We start from the raw sequence: 21,434 nt of genomic DNA, 5'->3' as shown, positions 1-21,434 counted from the left end.
CCTGGGTCTGTTGTGGAGCAGGTGAGGTGTGTTTTTACACAGAGATTTGTACATAGTGACCTTCACTCAGGGTGTGTGTAACTGGAGCTAACTGCTGGTTCTCTGTGACTTCATCTCAATGTGCTAAACAGCCACCTGAAGACCGGATTAACCGTTTTGACCCATTCACAAAAGTAACAGAGATGCACACCGGTGGATTCAAACCTCATAGCAAATTTTTTACACAATGAAACCAGAATAAGGTTCAGGCACAGTGGAGGTGAGAAACTATGATGAATGTCTGGGAGATAGGATGCAAAGAGAGAAAAAGAGCAGTGGGAGACATTTTCTGGAGATCTAGAGAAGCTGGTGGGCGGCCTGGCAACCACCAACACAGGAACAACAAGCAGATGATCGTCGGAATAAGCAGGGTGAAGTTTGATATATTTTTCATGGGGCGGGGGGTTGTAGCTTTGGGGGGGCGACAGACACAATGCAGCATGCCTAAGAGGATTGCAGGCAGGGATAGAACATGCTGTAGCCCTGAGGTGGCAGAGATTTTGTGCCTGTGTGGAAATCACTGCTGTCACTATGTGTATGATTCACCCCTGCCAGTGCACTCTCCTGTGACGAATGAGCTGCACTTCATTTGCTGGTGATTATGCGGGTTGCTGGCCCTCTAAACCCCTTTGAACTTGTAATTGCTGCTGGTTTTAAATAATGAACATTAAAGGGGATTCGTAAAAGTGTGGATAATTGTAGGTTTCCCCCCCTTTTTCTTGTGCTTCTTGGAAGAAGAGGAGGAAGAGGAGGAGAAGCAAGGAGGTGGTTCTGGCTGCAGAAGCATGCCACATCGTGCCAGGTCTTTATTTATTTATTTATTTATTTATTTTAAATCTAAATCAGTGTAGCAGCTCAGTTTGTGAGCTTTAGAGCAAGCTTTTGTGTGTGAAACTTGGAAGCCCTGGGGATACAGGGACTAGTACACAATGATCAATATTCACACAAGTTTTACATATGGAGCCAAAGCCTGCTGTAGTTAGATTTGCATTTTTTTTTTGGTGCCATGTTCCTTGTACCCTACATGCCATTCCTTTTGATAATGGGCAGTTTGTGATATGTGCTGCTCTGTGTAGCCATGCATGCTTCCACGAATTACAACTACCAGGGAAGTGCTGGTATGCATTTGCGCATAGTGGTACTTGAGAGGACCAGGGCCAAAACACCACATGGTTTCTCAGCCATTCGATCAGGGCAGTGCCATGTGGTGTAGGGGGTGTGGACACATCTTGGGTGGCAGCTTCGAAAATTATGGGTGGGGAAAGATTAGAGGTGCAATTGTCATGATGTGTGGATATATTATATAAGCTAACTATCACGCCTTAACATTCTCACCTTGAATCAGCAAAATTCAAAACACCAGCATCAAAGAAAAAGCGTTGAAATCTCGCAACAGTAAGTTTTTTTTATTATTATTATTTGGGGAAGGGGAAGGGCACTTATGGCAAACCAAACGGACAAACTGAGACAGTTTTTGATTACAATTCCACTCCCCTTTCTAAACTCCCCCTTTGCCTGCTTTTTGCTACTTCCATGTTTGTGCTGTTTCTTTTCCCCATGCATTTCCCCTCTCCTGGTGTGAGCTGAATATCAAAGCGGCTGCACAGAGGCCTGCAGCACATAAAGCCATCTCCCAGGACCCTTCTCAGATCCAAAGCCACCATGCTGATTAATGCCACAGCCTGCCCCTGACCAGTCAGGGTCCGGGCCTTCTAACACCTCTGGCACTGACTGGTGGAAAGGATAGGGACTAGGGGAGAGGAAGGAGGTTTTAAACTCTACCATGTTCCCCATTTAGCCATGAGGAGAAAATCCACACACACACATATACCAAAAAAAAAATGGCATGGTTAAGAACATGCGCATCTGGCCCCTGAAGTCTTCAGTCAGCTTTAGCTTTTCCACATGAGTGTTTATCTCGTCTTGCCCCCACGGCCCATTACATCACTGTGATGTTTGGAGAAGTAGAGGGCCAGGTCTTTTTCCTAGTGCGCACACCAGTGTTATTGCTGTGGATGGTTGACTGAGGGTTGGACGTTTGGGGCCTCCTGCTGCTGAAGCGTGGGCTGTAGGAGGAGACTCTAATGGGGTCTGGAGTTTATAAATCTGACTGCAATGCTCTGCGTGCTCTCTGCTCCGTTTGGCTTCTCTTCAGGTCAGAGGAGGTGCAGTCACCTCTGTATGCCAAATCGCCCATCTATGCGGCCCCTGTGGCACGCTTCACTAACCATGCATGGTTTAAAAAAAAAATAAAAATAAAAAATAGCACTGCCACATTCTAACATTGAGCACTATCATCTGGGAATGAAGCACTGCGAGAAGCATCGTTTAAAAGCATAGGTTATTCTCTGCTAAGCTACTGGGTTGGAATCTGAGAAATCTCAATCATCTGCATACATTTTGAAACTTCTATCCTCTAGTGAAATCTTTCATTAATAATAGCCAGGCATTCACAACAGCAGTGGAGAAATCACACAGAGCAAAGTAACCACCAGCTGCAAATTACACATGCAATTACACCTGCTCTCTTACAAGTAAAGAAAAAAAATGTGTGTATATAAAGAAAAAAGGAATATTACTCAGACAAATTCCAGCGTGTCACAGGCATGAGGAACTAGTCATTTAGTTTTACTCACTTCTCTTAACCACACTTAGGGATGTTTAAGCATGTTCAAGTCCCACAGAGAAATCAACCATTTAAAGAGAGACTATGACAGCGGGATTAGAAAGCAAAGTCAACAGATTTGATCTTTCACTGAGAAACAATTCCAGATTCCTCTGCTTTAATACTGTTGTAGCACTTGGAGCTGCTGGAGGCTTATGATAGGTGTACTGTAAACAAGGCTTTGTCAGTCCCTCAGACGCACAGAGCCAGGAATTAACGTTAAAGCTGTTGACATGAAACGCAGACACTGGTGTGGCTTTTCTTATAATTATAGAGCCCACAGAAAGCCCAGGAACTTGATATGAATGTTGAAAACTTTCAGTTTTTCTTTCACTTCTAATGAAATTAAACTGCACTCTTGTATAACGCCAAACAAGACAGACAGCGCATGTCTAGGAAACAAATGTTTTCCATAATTTATACCGCACGTGCAAAGCCTGTGTTTTGATTGTCATGGCTCTTCAATTCATAAAAGTTTTTTTTTACAGTCAGCCTAGTCATGGCCCCCAGGTTTACAGCTCTATGTGAGAACAAGGGAATCAGAGAACAGATGGCAGACAGGGATGACTTGCATCATCGTTATGGGTCTATTGAACAGTCCACACTAGAACACACTTTCTGACAAAAGCAAAGGCCAGGCCTGCTCCTTTGGTAATTACTCCTACTTCAGCAACTTCAAACACAGCTACTCTGCAACCCCCCTGCTGACAATTAGTTTTGCAGCACAAAAGCCTCTCATAAGCAACTCATAAACACATATATATACATAATTGGGTTTCCTGGTAGAACGCCACAAACATAAACAGCCATATTTATACAGAGACACACTCACACACACACATGCAACTTAGGCGCTGAACCGAACTGTTGCATGGGTTGCCATGGGTGACTGGAGAGGTGACTTCTGGTTTTGGGAGCAAACGAGCACATGACAGATTAGTGTGTGGGCCTCCCTGAGCCCTGCACCCCTCTGACCCCATGGCACCACAACGGCCACCTCACCCCACCTCTAACCAAACACAAAACAGGCACTAACCGGGCACTAAATGAAATCGCATCGTCTGAATGGCCAGTATTAGCCCTCACAGCAAGGCCGCATGGACATGTTAAAACAAAGGTGATAAAAGAGGAATGTATAGAATAAGCTCATTGGAAAGAAGTAGAACATTCATACCATAATATATATATATACCCATGTGTTTGTAGATGTGTGTATCTGCACATGTGGCCAATCTATAAAAATGTTCACAGATGTTCTCTAGCGGCTTCAAAGCAAAATTACATAAATATACAAGTGGATCAAGAATATTTAGAAATGGAGGGAAAATAACATAACTGGTTAGTCTGCTACTGTCATCTGGGACAAGCATCCTTAGCAGACCTGGGCACACATATTATTGGCTTAACCTGTTTATTTGTTTATCGGTTCATTTCCTAAAGGGTTTTAAAATCACGTCTCTAAGGGAGTGACCTAGAGGTGACACTGGGTTACTATGGCAATTACTATTCCTTAGGGGCCAGTGAATGCTGTATTCCAGTGTGTCCAGGATCAGGTAATAGTCAGAATAAACTCCTTATGGATGTTTTGTTAAACCCATTTCAACAAAAACAGAGAAACCAACACCGTTCCCAAAACTCAGGTTTTTAAAATGTATTCCAATAATCTGTGTCTAAAAGCTAATGTTAAAACTATCAGTAATTCATTCTCAAAGAACCAGATTTCAGCGCAGATGATCTCCATCTGCTACAACCACCCTCACGCCATAAGATGAAAGTTACAGGTCGAAAACAAACCTTATAACACGAGCCCTTATAAAGACGTGCTAATGTGCTACTACGTTTTTTTTTTTTCTCAGACCTTCGAAATGGTCATGGGATCTATCACTTCTCCTTTAGTGACCCCAGGGGAGCAATACACCTGGCTTTGCAGCTTAGCAGTACTTCCCAAAAAGGCCGGTCAGGAGGCAGAATCACACAGAACCTGAGAGGCTTGATCTCAGAGAGAGAGAGAGAGAGAGAGAGAGAGAGAGACTACGAAAGAAAGCATGCAACCGTTTCACCATCTGACCAGCTCTAGACTCTTGTAGAAATCCACTCAGCCTTGTTCGTAGCCTGCTCAAAGGGGCCTATTTATATTCATTGGTGTTTGAAGGTTTACGTTAGTGAAAAGACAGGCCAGGCCTGGAGTGGTATCTTTGTATCTGAGTGCTTCCTGTTTTTATTGCAAAGCCGACCCTTGTCTTTGCAGGGGCGCGAGTGCTACTCTAGAGGAGGGAGGCCCGGGCATCAACAGGCTATGAGAATTCAGAGTAGTTTTAAAAAGTGCCCTCACAATTTCTTTCGTCAAATCTGGTATACATTGCTTATTGTGTATATATTTTTTTATTGTCCCCCAATCCTTCCTTCCTTTTCTACTTCTAACATGTAAAGCCTAGTAGAGAAATCTAGCCTGCTGAGAAGTTTACCTTCCTGATAACATAAGCTTGGTGCACTATGAGAAAGCTTATAGCAACACACTGGGATTTCCCCTTTCCTAATGGTACTGGAAATCATCCAGAAAAGCAGGGAGAAAAGACAGACAGCCACTGAGTGTTCAAGGCCAGTTTTCACGCCAGCTGATCTCAGCTCTAGTCTGCTGAAAGACTCTAGATTGTGTGCTACTGCGTGCTGCATGAGATTGCATTAAACCAAACACTAGCGCATTTTGGGCTTGCATTCTTCAGAGAGGATGGTGTGGGACCAGGCACCTTTCCCATCCCTTAGGAAGCTGTTGGTGGGTGCCAATTGAAGCGGCTCTTTTAAGCAGAAACAATTGTAATGGCGAAAAGCTCAGTGAGATTTCTCCCATGAAAGTGTGGGGTCAAAGTGTGCAAGGGAGGCAAGAGAGGGGAGGGCCATCGATTTTGTTATATTGAATCCAAAAGCCAACAATTGTTACTGTTGGCCTGTGTTGTTTTTCTGCACACGGGCAGGGGGGCTGTCCTTTTGAGCTTTTCAGAAAAGGTGACAATGGCTGGATGTTGAGAACATATGTAGAGAGACCCCTGGAGCTCATGGAAGAGTAGTTCCATGCTGGCCTGAGCATTTGAGAAAATACAACCCTACTCCTTTCATTCTGCCCTCTCTAATGAATGCCTGAATGCCAGAATGCCCCAATAGGCCATTCAGGGGCCAAAGTCCCCAAGAATTCTCTCTATCACAAACCCATCCTGAAATAGAAAATACATTTGCTTAACAAAGTAAAGTAAAAAAGTAAAAGAGTTGGATGTGTTAGTGTGTGGGATGCGTATGTGTGTGACCAATAAGAAATTGTATAGGGGCTGCAGTGAGTAGTAGAGGATAATTCAATTAGGGCTTTTTTTCACAGGGAAAAAACTAAAAAGGTAGGTTAAAAGGAAAGGATTATTGCTTGTACAAATCCAACCAGGGGCTTTCACAAAAGGGTCCAAAAAAGATGGGAGAAAACATGTAAAAAGCAAGAGAGCTACCAAAAGAAGAGGAAAATGGGGTCTTGAAAGCTGTACTTCCATGAATTAAAAAAATACTCAGAGGCTTAATCTATCAGGCTTTATTCTTTCTCCCCCTTTCTTCTTTTTGTCTCTCTCTCTCCCCTCTTCTCATTCACTATTTTAAAACAATTCTAAAGAAAATTGGTGGAAAAGGTTGTATAGCTCTCTGTGAATCAGCCTTCATTTTGCAGTGCAATCGCAGGAGCCCACAATAGGCATTCCTTGAGTCGCCAGGAAAGACGCCTAATGATCCCTCAATAAAGCAAGAAATTTCTGCATGGTGTGAGCCAAGTAAATTAACCAGGAGGCGTGTGTTAAAAAAAAAAAAAACACTGTGGTAGGTGGCTCAAAGGAGGCCTCAAAATTTTTCTTCCCACTCATCAACCAACTTGAAGCTTGAAGAAGGTAGAGCGCGAATAAAGGGAAAAAAAAAACGCCTGTGATGTTATCTCTCCCCAATACTCATTCTCAAATGAAAGATGTTTTACCAATTTGCTGAAAATTTCCAGCAGAGGAGATGTAGCCATGAACAGCTGTGAAGTCATTTTGATAATGATGGGAATAATAAGCACATGGCAAGGTTCAGGGCTTGGCTGTTGAAGCTTCACTGCTCCTGAATAGGGAAAAGTGATTAAACAGCTCCTGATTATCCCCGACCAATATGTAATGGATTTACAGGCCTTTCAATTAAGCTGTATTTGCAGGACCTCATTATTTGGCCTTTGCTTAGGCAATCAGGGCTGGGGTTCGCGTTTCTGCGTTGGGGGTGCTGCTGCCAGCATGGCCACCGAGGGCCATGTGACCTTGTGATGCATACAGATGCCGGCTGCCTTCATATTCACACACAGACAGGCAGACATAGATACACATGGCTCAACTTCCTGCATAGCCTCCTATATAGCCACGTGCTCAGGAAGAGAGTAGCATGTAACCTGACCTTCTGGGTTCAGATCAATACGGCTTCTAGTCTCCGATCATGTCCTGACATCAGAGAGGGCAATGGAACATGACCGTCTCTGGCCCCTCACTCACCCCCTCCAGCCTGACCCCCTCCGGCTTACTCTCACCCAGGATACCCAGGCATCCCGCACACAGATACACCAAACACAAGTCAGGATTTTATGTGCCCTCCTTGTTCACAACACACAATTTCTATAATGCATCCTTTAAATATTTAATCGGATGAAGAATAAGCGTGATCGCTGCACTGAGGGTATGTATGAGAGAAACGAATAATTAAGATAAATAAGCAAAGCGTTGTTTAATTTTTCACCGACAAACCTATAATGAGTATTTAGTTCTTGTCAGCCACAGACTTTGGAGTGAAAGGTAATGAGATACTAGAAAATTGTTGTGGTTTTAGGAAGCCTCTTTGTGGTTGGAGGGGAAGAATGTGGAGAGTATTGTGCAAGCTCAGGCTACATGTCTCAGTGGTTTAAGTCCACTTTCAGCAGAGGAAAGCGGGCGAGCCGATTGAGTTGAGTTTACAGCAGTAAAATACCTACATAAATCAATACAAATGTAAATCAATCCGACTTTGATTTGTGCACATTCAGGTGAGTGTACAGGCATTTTGTTTGTGAATGTGGTTTGTGTGTATTATTGTAAGTGTGCTATCAAGTGTGCAAAAGAAAGCGAGTAACGGAGCACTTACTGTGAGGTGCTGGAAAAGCCACGCTCGCATGATGTTGGTAGCCACCTTGGGGAAGATGCCGCGCTTTTTCTGCCGCTTTTTGTCTTTGTCCGGGTCGTCGTCGTCACCTGTGCCAGGCGAGGCCACGCTGTTGTCTAAGCCGTCTCCTGATCAAAACGAGAGCTTTTTAGAATTGGAACACAATCTCCTACAGCCTCATGCACTTTTTCTAACGTAACCTCTCCCTTATACATATCAGAGATTATTATTATCTGACTTCTGATTGACTGAAATCATCAACAAAAAAACTAGGGGAAAAAAATGAAGTAGAACACACGGGAAACCAATGAGTGCGAAAGCAAGTCTTTTTCGACTGGAGCTCATGGCATAAACTGGAGAGGCAACGGTTAGTGTTGTTAGTATGCGATTTAAACATAGAAATTAAAAGCAAAAAAACTAACAAACGTTTTTTTCTGAGTAGTTTTGAAAATAAGTAGGAAGTATGGAGTGGGGTTTCATTGTTGCACTTGGACGCACATAATAGAGTGGAGTCCATCTCCCCTTGGTCCCTCCCCCTCCCGCCCGCTCATTTGCATGACAGGGGCACGGCAGCTTTGTGCTGCATTAATGCCTGTCGGCGTTTGATTTGGGCAGGAAACATGCGCATATCAAGGCAGCCTGGCTTCCTTTAAACCCGAGTTCTAATCCCAAGCTCTCGCCTTCTTTCTCCTCCTCTGCACCATTAACTGTGCATTAGCAAAAATGATTTACTTTTAGCACTCGTGGTTATTTTTTCTTGCCCTCGGGCGAAAATGCCTTGAAAGCCTTCCTTGAGGGCATCTAAATTATGTATCTGAAAAAGTTCTCCGCTATGGCATAGCAGGACCCCGACATTCTCCAAATCCAGACTTGTATGTCTTCCTGTTTTTGGGGAAACATCAATCACATGCACCTACACAAGCCATAATCTCACATAAATATTTGAAGTAATAACATTAAAACCGGGGAAAGAAAAAGGATCCGACTGGAGGAGTAATCACATGCAAAATACATGAAGTGTACAAGGACAGTGCAGACGTCCCCCCCGTCTCAACATCTTTCTTCTTCTTTACTCTCTTTCCCCTTTTCTCTACTGAGTGCTGTATATCCCTTTCATATCATTAGTGCAAAGACACACGAGAGTGAAACAGAGGGCACACGGAGCCTGTGCTCTATGCCCGGGTTTACAGAAACTGCCGCGGCAGACCCACACGTGGGAATTGCGTACGGGGTCTGTGAGCGTTGTAATTGTAGAATGGGCATTCATTAGCGGCAAATGCCATAAATCCCAAGCTAAGTAAAAACCCTTGTTCAGGAAAGCCTAAAACAATAAACTGGAGCCAAGCCGTAGCCTCAGCCTGACCGTGTGTGGCTTCCTGAGAAATGCGACCCAGACGGCGTGCTAATTCTGCAGTTTGCTCTCCACTTCAATAATAATAACATCACCCAAGGAGAGGAGAAGCTTGTGTGTGTGTGTGTGTGTGTGTGTGTGTGTGTGTGGAGAGGAGGGGGTGTTTGGGGGGGTTTACACATGTCGTTTTTGGGTGTAGCAATACAAACTTGTGTTGTTGTGGTGGTGTCATAAGCTGCGCCTGCTGTTGGCCACACGGCCACTTGGTTGAGTCCAGACACAGAAAGGCTGAGTGGCCCTGGCCAAAAGGATGGCAGATTAATTTTATTGACGTTTCCATTTTCACTGCAACGCGATAGCCTCCCCCTCGCTGGGGCCGGGCCGACCCATGCGTATTTACAGACTGACCTGTCACTTCATTACCCTCCAGCTCTGGCCGCTCCAGTAGGCTCAGCCTGCCTCCCCAGCAGGGTGAAATCAGACTCCCAGGCTTTCACCAAGTCTCTATCTCAACTCGCACACAAACACACGTGCATGTCTTCCTGCACTTTACACAGTATGATGCAAACTGCGTCTCAGCTACAGCTATATGTATGGGAGAAAACGAGTGTGCATTTGCATGCAGTCCAAGTGATACCAATGTGCGAAGAAAAAAAGAGAGAAAGAAAGAAGGAAAGAAAGAAAAAAGAAAAGTAAAGGAGGACAAACTTGCACACCCTCATTACATCTAAAGGCGAGTTGCTGATTTACATCCGCCCCCACTCCTTTCTTATGAGCCAAAGAAGAAGTGCTGCAGGGCAAATTGTCCCAAACACTAATGGCTTCTGACTGTTCCCTGGCAACTCTGGCATTTTAACCTGTGTGGATGTGCAATCTGCTAAAAAAGAGAGACGGAGAGAGAGAGGGAGAGAGCGGAAAAAAAGGGAAGGGGAAGCATCCCATCATCTGCCTGTGTGACACAGATGGGGATGGCTATTAGGAGGCAGGCGAAAGGCCTCGGGGAGGAGAGGTGCTGGAGTGTAGCCTCAGGCACTTGTGGAAAAGCAATGCCCTTGAAGGATGAAAAAAGCCAGGCCCTATTGCCCTTCTTCTTTATTCCCTATTTCTCCTCACTCCATCCCTCTTTGTGTCATCTCAACGAAATGTGTCCATGATGTAAGCACGCATGTATGCACAGTAAAGCTGATCCTATAACCCTAATTTTCCTCCCCAAAAAATAGATTATTAATGAGATTTTAATCTTTTGCCCTCATATTTGCATGTGTAATTATACTTATGCCTCATTAAAAGTCTGGAACGTCAGTAAATATTGTCCTCTCATGATTACGGAATTTTAATAGATTTGTCATTGATGTTGTCTGCCTGTGGACATACCGACCAGTGATGTTAGTGTGTCCTCGATCGTAAGAGAAGTGTATAGAGACTATGTTTGCCTGCAGGATGCACAGGACAAATAAGTCCTGCGGATATGAATGTGTTGGTTACATGGCTAGGGGGCATAAAACACTCCACGGTTGACGCTAAGGCCATCGAACTGAACTTTTTTCGGAAATTTTTTAAAGACCGACTGCCAAACAACATTCATAGTTATGTCATGCAAATATGACAAAAATGGATTGTTTCCAAATGCAAACGACATTTAAAAGTAAAATGTGAAGTTGTTTTGGCACTTTGGAAGGGATGGAAAAACTTCCTATATATATATATATATATATATATATATATATATATATAAATGCATGCTGTATATATATAGCTTAGTTTCGCTTGGCTTGGGCATTTGTTTCAGGGTAATGGAGCATGAATGTGGAGGCAGTGCCTTCCAGAGGCTGTGCTTAAAGTGTCTAATTTAGACCCCACTAGAGCTAAAGCCCCACCTCACCGCTGGGTTATGGTGCTCAGCCACGTTCAAGAAGACGCCGATATATTCCGCAGGAAAGCAAATGCGTGATGCCTCGGCCTCTGTGTTTTAAACAGGGAAGCAGAGGTGTGCATGCTAGAGAGCAGTGACCCAAGCCGTAGTGCTCACCCTCGAGCCCTCAAAGGCAGAGGGAACAACACAGGGCCCCGTCTTGTTACGCCATCTCTTCACCTCAGCCTGTAGCGCTGCCCCTACAGCTCCCTCCTCCCTTTTGCTGATTCTCCTTCAAGGCTCCCTCACTGAGAAAGGGAGGAAAAAAGGGAGGGATTTTTAAGCCTATTTTTCCCTCCTTTTCTCCAGAACCTTTCAGTCGGCATAAGCGGCATTTAGCACATTCAAGAGCCCAAATGGCTGCCAATGTGGGCTGTAGCAGGGGCTCTGCTTTCTTTGTCCACTGTCCCCCTCCTCCTCCTCTTTTTTTTATTTTTTTTTTATTTACTCAGGATTCATGCAGGGACCCTCACTTGCACCAGGGCCACATGGTCCTGACACAGAGCACTTCCATTCACACTCCAACAGGCGCGCACTCACAAAACACACACTCGTCCACTGCTGCATCGGCAGTTTAGCACTCTCTAAAGGCTGGATTTGACTGTGCTCGCTGGTGCAGGCCACGGTTCAGTCCGGCTCAGGTGAAAAGAATACAGAGCGCGGGATAGGATTGCCCCAGAGGACCGATGTTTTATGGCAATTATTTCCTGAGCAGCAGTGTGCATGCTAGCCTGTAAAACAACAGCTTGGTAAACACTGCACTGTGCTAACAAATTAGAAGAGAGACACTGCAAGCCATTAGCAGCTCTATGAAACTTTTTTCTTCCCCGTTTTTTCGCACACAGGCAATTTAGTGTAAACTAGGAGAACACTTCCCCTACACACACACACACACAGAACTCTACAGAAACTTGTGTTGCCTTTACACACAGCTGCATCCTCTCTCAGCGTTAATCTCTATCTGTGCATTGTTTTTTTTTTTAACTGCAGCACTAATTTGTGGTTGTTTGTGCTGAAGAACACATAGTTAGGCCTGCTCGTAAATGAAGTGGAATAAGAGGTTTAATGAGATGTCTCTTTTGCACTCAGAGGATGCAGTGTGTTTAAGGGGGGTATGAGCACACATACATACCAGAGGCCCCAAAGGCCTGCCATCAGAAAGATAACTTTCTAACATCCCAGGAATGCTGTAGATAACTATCACCTCTCTGCTCAGGCACTGCCGTAACCCTGCAGCACGAAATCTCTCAAACCCAGGACAAGGGGAAAAGCTGAGCCAGTGCAGCTCACAATCATATCTGTCTTATCTTTACACCCATCCTTTCTTTCTTACTTTAATACTCAGAAACGGGAGAAGGAATCAGAAAGGCAGCATCATTCTCGTCATTAGTTCAAAGTGATAATCATCCGCCAATAACCTTGATGTTTGGCGAAGCCCAGCTATGTATATTATCAAAGGCTCTGGGCTGGATAATTACAAGTGTAATTAACCTGCTACCTGTAACAACAATTATCTAATTACATCATAAATAGGGCCTTTGAGAGGCCCACAATGGCTGCTCCCGGCCTCTGATTGCGCCCCTGATTTTCCACCCCCCCTTCCCCTCCCTTCTGCCACTCATTAGCCTGTTAATCACTCAGCACCGCTGATGATTTCATAAGTCACGAAACCTTTCATTTAGATCATCGCTACACGCGTGCTTAAATTACCGGTCTCCGAGCGCAGAAGTCCTCGCGACTGCCGCAAGGGTTTTTCGTGAGGAAACTAAAATGACACTAAAATGTTTTATTTTAAGATGCCAAAAAATGATCTGCATTGACCGAGATAGCAAACATGTGCGCGAAGTATACGGAACGTCGCCTTCAGCAGAACTGTGTAAGGCGCTGAGGAGTGTCTGTGGAGGAAAGGAGGGGTGCAGCGAAACAGGAAAGTTCATTTAGATGAGTTCAAAAAAGACAAAGAAACGCAATAAAGATGTGTGAGAGAGAAAGAGAGTGAGAGACACTAGGAAACAATCAGGCTGTTGCAGATGTCAGGCTCCAATTTGCATGAATTGTAAAAGGATAAATTGCTGAGGATGAGAGAGCAACAGTATACAGTATATAGACACACACACACACATACATACACACACACACACACACACCCCACCTCCTCTCACACTCCTTTTGGGAAGAACTAAAAGGCGCTGTGATGCCCATGACTGCCTCTCGCTCCAGAGACAGGGATCAGAGCCTAATGAAGGGCCTTGGGTCTAGACCAAAGATTTCACACTCACTGACTCTCTGACAACTCCACCCCATTCCCCATTCCCTAAACCAAGCACACAGCCCAAGCCTCTTCCTCCCCGTTTTTTTTCTAAATCAAATTGTACTAATTGGTCCCAGAGGTTATCGAGGTGCACCCAGCCTCTCAGCTCGCTCTCTCTCTCCCTCTCTCTCTCTCTCTCTACCTCTCCATCTTTAGCTTTCTGTCCCTGTATACTCTGATGGCTGCATTATTATGGAAAACAAATAACGACTGAGCCTGCGTGCCTGATTGCCTGTGTCTGAAGCTCTTGCTGTCGGTGGAGGCGGAGACCTGCGGAGCAGAGCAGTTTCACACTGCAGTAATTAAAGTGTTAATTACGGCAATAATTAGCAGAGCAAATTACATAAATTCTCACCAAAACAGGATTCATATGCTGCGCAAATGCTGAGGGGGAAAACTGTGAAAAACACCAAGAGCCAAGAGAGCAAGAGAGAGTGTGATTTGAAAGAAAACAGAGGAGGAGAGAAAAGAAGTGTGGATTTGGCTGCTAACGGCAATATGGCTTTATTAATTCCTGGTAAGGGAATATCAAAGTCCTCTTCAGAAAAGGAAGAAAAGCTGCAAAGGGAGAGAGAGAGAGAGAGTAGAGAGAGAGAGAGGCTTCCTCATTTCAGTGCTAAGACTCAGACTTTACACATCGCTCCAGCAAATAATGTTGTTTATGGTGATTTTTTTTAAACCCTGAATTACACATCAAACTAAAACAAATACATGCGAAACCTTGTGGTTTTTAAAGGCAAGTCCATGACACGGCACCGGACATTTCCATCAAAAAAGGTGCTCACGGAGGCAAGATTTCTTTTTGCCTTGCACGTTGTGACGCACAAGACGAAAGAGACGGGAGAGTAAATGAATTAAAAGGTTTATAAATCAACAAGTCAACCATCAGATTGTAGCCTCTGCTTGGTCGACCCTCTCATCAGCTCACTGCCATGAAGTTTTTGCTCTGAAAATGTCCTGGAGGCAGGGAACAAAGCGAGCAGAACTGATTACTGCGCCGCGGCCCCACTCCACTCCGCTCCACCGGCTAAACTCTGTTTGGCTTCCTAATGAGCTCACTAAAAACCCAATTCATCACCCATAACCCTTTTTCAACCCTCCTTGAAATTCACTACACTGGGTTCAGAAGAGAGGTGGGTCCTGCTGGGGTGACGGGCGGGGGTGTCCCTGCGTTCAGGAATGTCCGCTTCTCCCTCGGAGGGACAAACGCGCTCCGCTGGCCCCAGCGTCAGAGCCTTTCAGATTAATACCCTTTCGCCATCCCTGGGAAGACAGGAATTTGGTAGGAAGGGAATGTGGCAGAAGAGCAGGCGGGGGAGTGGGAGCCACTGGACACCAAATGGAGGCAAGGACAGGGAGAGGAGGTTCTCTCAGTCAGGAAGATTCGACAGTGATGACAAACAGCTGAGGGAAAAACGACTGTGAATTCCTCAACCATCAGGCATGGCGGGAGGAAAGGAAGACAGCATGGTGGGAGTGTGTGTATGTGTGTGTGTTTGAGAAAAAAGGGTGTTGCAGAGGAGCTAAACTCCCACTGTTCCTCATTACATGAAGTCAGAATGATCCTCCTGGCACCCGAGTTGAAACTGAGAGATTACTGAATTGATGAATCCTCGGTTTAAAATGCAGCTGTTTTATTCTGCTTTAGTAATTAATTCTTTTTCCAATAGTTTATTGATTAAGCGTAGCCCCTGATAAAGTTCAAACCGAGAAGAGTCCCCCCCTGGGTCAGGGCCGTGTCTGCTCAACGGAGTCAGTATAAACTTCTTCTTTCAATTCCACCTGCCTCTCTTGCACAGTTTGCCTTCATAAATTAGTCAGGCCTGTGAGCAGCCATGTTAGCGGATCACCACTTTTGTCTTCCCTCTTGCTGACTCGCTTCTCTTTACCGCTTGACCTTTTCTGCTGTCTCACTAACACATTCGCAGACATACAGTGACTTTCCCTTCTTCACCTCAACATACCTTGTAGAAGAGAAGAACACTTCTCTCCCAAAAAAAAGTCACTTTGCATTCCTTTTCATCTGCCCTTTTTTTTTAACCATACAGCAGTGAGCACACGATCAACACAGCGAGATACAGAACGGCGGCCTCTCTAGGGACCCAACTAGCAGAGAAATCAGATACTTCTTTACAAGATTCGGGTCTGCTCGCGTCTTGTCAAGACTCACCTACCGGCTCCTTTACAAGTCAATAACCATGGCCTGCTGTCCTCCCCATAGACATTCCTGCCTGTAATTATCATTTCCAAAAAAAAAGGCTGTACTCTTTTATTCTCTTTTTACTTAAAGGGAAAACCCTCTCCAGAATTCCCTCACTGCTCTCAGGAATGCTTAAATATAAGAAGAACATAACAGGAATTTAAACTGTAAATGAATTCATTAAGATGGAAATATCACAACAGAACCATGTAACACAGTTGGCTTAATGCCTCGACATAAGACAATTTTCATGTTTTAATGGAGGCAGCTGCCAGCTTTTGATGAGCTCCCAGCATCTATAGTCCGCAAGGTAAGATCAGCAGGTCATTTCATTACAGTCCAGTGCTGGCACTCTGTCTGACTTTAGAGCCTTGAAAGCTCTTGACAGTAAAAATTGCACTCGGGCCATAGCTAAGATGGCGAGGTGCTTATTACCACGGTGAGAAATAAGAGTTTGGAAGTCCAGGGCTCCAATTATTGCCACTCTAACACCTTGACCTGCCCAAATGAATTATCCCACACATTACTTGCGTGTTTCCTTAATTAGCTGCCTGACATTAAGAGTTGGAGAACCCAGGCTTTTCCTCAGGGAGAAAAAAAAAAAAGAGTCTGTATTAAAAATGGAGTTGTGGATGATGACAGTCAGATCGTAAGTGTGCTTTGGCACTGTAACTTATGGAGAATTGGCTATAATATCTTGAACCTGTTCCCTAAGATATCATTATAATGGGCCACGTTGTTAACGATGACATTAACAGGCATCTATAAAATACTAGCATGTTCAGAAAACATATGATTCACCACTATTATAACTCTTCGATACCATTATTTTCTTTGCTTTAATCTTTTTTTCTTCCTTTCTTCTTTTGTGTATGTTCTGGTTCTTTCTTCCTTTTTCTCGTCCTGACTATTGACTTTCTAATTTTTCCTTTCCCATCAGACCTCTGAAGCAGGAGCTGAGGAAGTCGCCTGAAGCTCATGCGCAGAGAGTGTACCTCTGAATGTTCCTTGATCCAGACAGAGAGACAGACAGGAAGACAGCCTGACAAACACTTATCTCAGAGCCAATATCCAAGAGTGAGCAAAAAAGTGAGCAGCGCATGAAATGGGGAGGAAGACGAGTACAGATGTGGCGGATTGTGGGAATGAGAGCAGCGGTGGCCGTAACTGCTCCTGCATGCCTCCAGAGCCACAGGGAGCACGACTCATTTTCTGTTACAACAATGGAGCTGGATGGATGCCCACACAATGGCAGGTGCACTGAATAGCGGGCGGCCATGGCAGCAGGGAGTAGCTCCCCACCAAACCGGAGCTCTTTGGCTACATAACCTCTCCTGCTCTCCGTCTCCACCCGGCTCATCTTTACTCATAAAGGATGAAAATGATCTCATGGGGGTCCAAGGAGGAGCAGTAGCAGCGAGGCCTTTGGGGCAGAAAAAAAGACCAGTCCTATATGCTTTGGCCTGATCTAGCCTTTTCTTTTTTTGTTATCTCCCTCTCTCTCGCTCTTTCTCTCTCCCTCAGTTTTTCTTTGTGTAGTTTTTAATAGTTGCGGAGTTTGTTCTCATGCGCCGCTCGGCTGTCCTCCGGGCCATGTGAGGGGTAAAGTCAGCATTCCCCCACCTTCACAGCATTCTTTTTTGGGGTCAGGGGGTCAGCCTCCACAGATGTCTCCACCAGACAGGCAGTTGTCTGAGGACTGCATCCCAGAGAGTAAGTATTCGGCCCAAACAATGCAGTTCTACCCTGAGTAAGAGAGATTTTTGTCTGCTTTCCTTTTCAGTATCTACAATTAAATAAAGTATCTTAATATGTTTGTTTTGCTTTGTGGAATCGACAGAGGAGACTTGTGGAGATGGTTAGCTCCAGGCATTCGTTTCTGTCTTTCTTTACTACTCATCTTTTCCTAAGCTTCCTGCAATTGTTCCAATAGAGCCTTACTCATTCCTGTTTCACTGTCCAAGGAAAGATGGGTTTGGAAAAAGGGATAGCGGTAACATACATTCTCAGGACCCTAAAGTCAAAACATGGCACTTGTAGAACACGCGATATCCAGTTTATTGCTGAAGCCACTTTACCAGCAGTTACAGCGTTTTAAAAAGAACATTGCTACGTCTAGGTTAAGTCAGAACAAATGGCATCAAAAGCTTATTCTTTAGCCAAGCGGCTTTCATTAAAGGCAAATCAAGCTTCTGTATGTTGAGTCAGTAAAACAATGCCAGGGATAAAAACGCAGAAAAGACTGGGTGCATTTAAAGAAACATGTTTTGCCTGGAAACATGGAAACTGTAATTGCAACAAGCCTTTAGAAATTCAGCAGCCAGGCCATTTCTGAATACTATCCTTCTGTTTTCTTCATCTCTTTTCTTTGAAATCATGCGTGCATGTGTGTGCTTTTTCCACTCCTCAAAACAGCCCCCTCTATTCTGAAATTGATAACCTTCTAAATGAATTATCGTAATGCATAATGAACATTATCTCCCCCCAGGCTGTAGCCCTGTTTGGCATGTTGATTTGTTTTGTTTCACATTACCCTCCGTTCTTTAAGAGTGCTCACTGCTTGAGGCGTGTAAATAAGAAATTATCCTTGCTTCCTAACACTCCTAATACCTCCTTGGGGTAATTAGAAATTATTAGACTGCTGCCTCCAATAACAAGAGCTAATGGCACTAACTACTGTCAAATTCAACACCTCCTCCGTCCCTCTCTCTTCAAATGGAAAAACAAAAGCTCTCCACTGTGTGCAGACTGCAGGGCACGAGGCCGGTATTCTTCCCCAAACAAGCACCCCCACGCTCAGAGACTCATTATAGCACACAGGAGAGTGGAAATCAGGCTATAAAATGAGCTTATCTGTAATAATGCCCAAAAAGATTTGCATAAATGTGTTAGCTGTGCCGATGGAAGCAGGCGGGGGAGAGACAAAACTCAAATCTGCCCATGCTCTCGTTCTTATCCTCCCACTCTCTTGGACGTGAGCTGTTCAGTTTGACAGGCACCTGTAGGGTATGGCTGTTCCGCTTAGCACTAGCTCCTCCACACCATCCCTTTACCGACAACAACTTTCACTTTCTTACAGGAAGCCAGCCTGCGACTGGGACAGTCGGCAGAGGCATAGGGGAAAGAGGTCTGGGTGGATTAGAAAGCCAAGGGAGGCAGAAAAAAAGAAGAAAGTGGAATGAGAGTAAGGCCCATCGGACAAACACAATAGTGTTGTTGGGAGGGGGCTGTGGAGTCAGTCTTAATTCCCAAATAAGTCCACCTTAAATGGCCTGGATGAGCAGTTAGGCACAGCTTTGCAGTTTCCCTGCAGGTGTGTCTTTGAGTTCAATGGCCCCTCTAACCTCTAATGGAAACGCAGCAACAAACCCGGGTCGAAACCAAAACAACTGCAGCGACTTCTGTCTCTTCCCTTGTCTCTTCTCGGCCCTACTTTTGATGAAAACTTACACAGAGCAGCAAGAGAAAGAAAAAAAACAAAACACCTGCAGTCAGCGAGAAACAAAATCTGGTTGAGACAGGAGTGATCGGATTATTACCCCTTACGAATGACTTCTTAGCTGACCCCCTCAGGCATGGCTTGCCAAAACAAGACTGAAAAAATTCCAGTGCAAACTGGTGTCTTTTTAAAGGGCCAGCGCATTGTCATGCTTGTAAAAATACAGTGGCTTTAAAGGAGCACACGGAGCCCCCGGGAGGAGGGGGGGGGGGGTGTCTCAAATCCCTCTTAGCCATATTACATCAGGTCCTGTATGTTCAAATTCACCAGCAGGACATGAAAGGGGTTAAAGAGTGCAAGCTCTTCATATACCAGCTCTCCGCTCTCCTTGTTCAGTTACACTTTTTTTCCCTTGTTTTTCCATTTACGTTCTTCTTGTCCTCTTCTCAAAATCACTTAGCTGTGTGTAGTTCATGATTGTTATCCTGCCCTGACAAATCTTTACATTTTAAAAACGTCGGGATGAAAACTTTCTAATATTGCAGAACAATCATTCATGCATAGCTATAAATAATTCAGCTACTTTTTCATGCACTCTGGACTGATCAGGCCATGATTAGGATCTTCCAAACACAGTGAGAGTGAGAGAAAGAGAGAGAGATGGTGAGAACGTGAGAGAGCCTGAGGGTAAAAAAAAAAAGACAAGGCAGGGTGTGACAAAGGTAAAGTGGGTGGAGAAGAAATACTCTCACTAACTTACTGGATAGCATTAACAGTGCTCTGCTTTCTTTGCCTTTAATGTGTTTTTCTTCTAATACACTAATCAGACATACATGTAGAGTGAGCAAGAGAGAGAGACAGAGAGAGAGAAAGACAGAGAGAGAGATGATCATTCCATTTAATCGCTCTCTGGAAAAAGGCCAGAGTCTATTAGAGAGAGAGGGAGAGAGAGAGAGAGAGAGAAGAAAAGAAGAAACAGATTAGAGAGTGTAAGTGGGAACAGGAGAGAGAGCCTCAGAACACAACCCCTTGAAACGGCTCGGAACAGAGAGGACTGAGTGGCGAGGCCTTTTCCCGTAAGCGCCTGTGAATGCTGAATCCAGCAAGAAACACACTCTCAGAGCACTATCTACATTAACTAGAGCTTTCCCTTAAGATTAAGCATTCATCATGAATAATTTACTCAGTTTTATGCTAATGGGAGTCTGAAAGTATCCGCTATGTTGTTTCCCCCAGCACCACCACCACCACCACCAGCCCATCCATACTCATTGTTCTTCAGGACACTGTCTTGCTTATGGACATACAACTCAACGGCCAGGAATCTCAAATGTAAGCTGTTCTCCAGTCACCTGTTCCATCTAAAGCCCTTTTGTGCAGAAGAGAGTGTCTATTGCCCTAGCAGGGTATTGCACACCATGATCAGGGCTGTTGTCTTTGCTGGACCACTGGGCTGTACTGAGCCTGGGCACTGTGTAAAAACCATCAGTCCTCCAACAGCTGGGAGTGACGGCCATGAAACAGCAGGCAATGTTGCCACTTTATAGTTTATCTTTTGTTTATGGGGCAGTATTCGGTTTTAATTATTCCTCTAAATTATACTCCTAACAAGCAAGGAGAGACAGACAGCAACTCCCAATCCCGCCCCCCCCCACCACCTCTACACACACACACACACACACACACACACACACCTAACAGATTTCACTGTGAGCCAGGGGCAACAACAAACACACAACACGGTCTCCATCTTGATTTTTAATGAAGCTGGAATCCTTTCTGTGTTTTCCTCTTCTTTTTCTGCCCTCTTACATTCTGTGGCACAGACCCTGTATGCACGATGCGAAAGAAAACAGGGCAAGTGCACTCTATATCCAGAAACAGGCCGAGTCAACAGGCCCTTTTCACGCTGGGAGTTGTGCCCTCATCAGGAATAACAACTTATAAGAAACTTTGACCCTGCTGAGAGGGGCCTTAGGCCAGGAGAGGCCTGCCACGCACTCAGTGGCCCAAGTGGAATCGTGCACCCACACATCGCTTCTACACTCCGTGCTCTCGCCGTGTCATCAGGGATGCACAATTGCTGAAAAGAAATCAGCAAAGTGTGCTTCTATTTATGTTTATTTATTTATATCTAAAAACTACAGTAGAAACTGGCTGGCTGGTGCTTTCAAGAGGTTGAGGCTATAAACTGATTTCCTGCTACAGCAAAGTGAAGATCTGAACTAAAGGAAAAGTAAATTTCTGGTAACTTTTCCCAGAAATGTTCAGAACGAATGAACGAGTTAATGGCAATTACTCTGAATAGAAAAACTAAACTTTTAGGCTACTTTAAT

General features: G+C 44.6%; 1 protein-coding gene across 10 annotated transcripts in view; it reads right to left on the bottom strand.

Moving 5' to 3' along the window:
- Positions 1 to 21,434, bottom strand: part of meis2a (Meis homeobox 2a) — a 69,936-nt gene that overhangs the window by 32,019 nt on the left and 16,483 nt on the right. For 9 of the 10 annotated variants that reach the window (XM_053509439.1, XM_053509438.1, XM_053509440.1 and 6 more), the window contains one exon: positions 7,868 to 8,013. In XM_053509439.1, the coding sequence (XP_053365414.1) occupies positions 7,868 to 8,013 (146 nt within the window). The remainder of the gene's footprint in view (positions 1 to 7,867; positions 8,014 to 21,434) is intronic. The other variant, XM_053509441.1, reaches the window with a different exon arrangement.

Source organism: Clarias gariepinus, chromosome 13 (genome assembly GCF_024256425.1).
Source record: "Clarias gariepinus isolate MV-2021 ecotype Netherlands chromosome 13, CGAR_prim_01v2, whole genome shotgun sequence".
Lineage (NCBI taxonomy): Eukaryota > Metazoa > Chordata > Actinopteri > Siluriformes > Clariidae > Clarias > Clarias gariepinus.
This window is presented reverse-complemented; position numbering and strand designations above follow the sequence as displayed.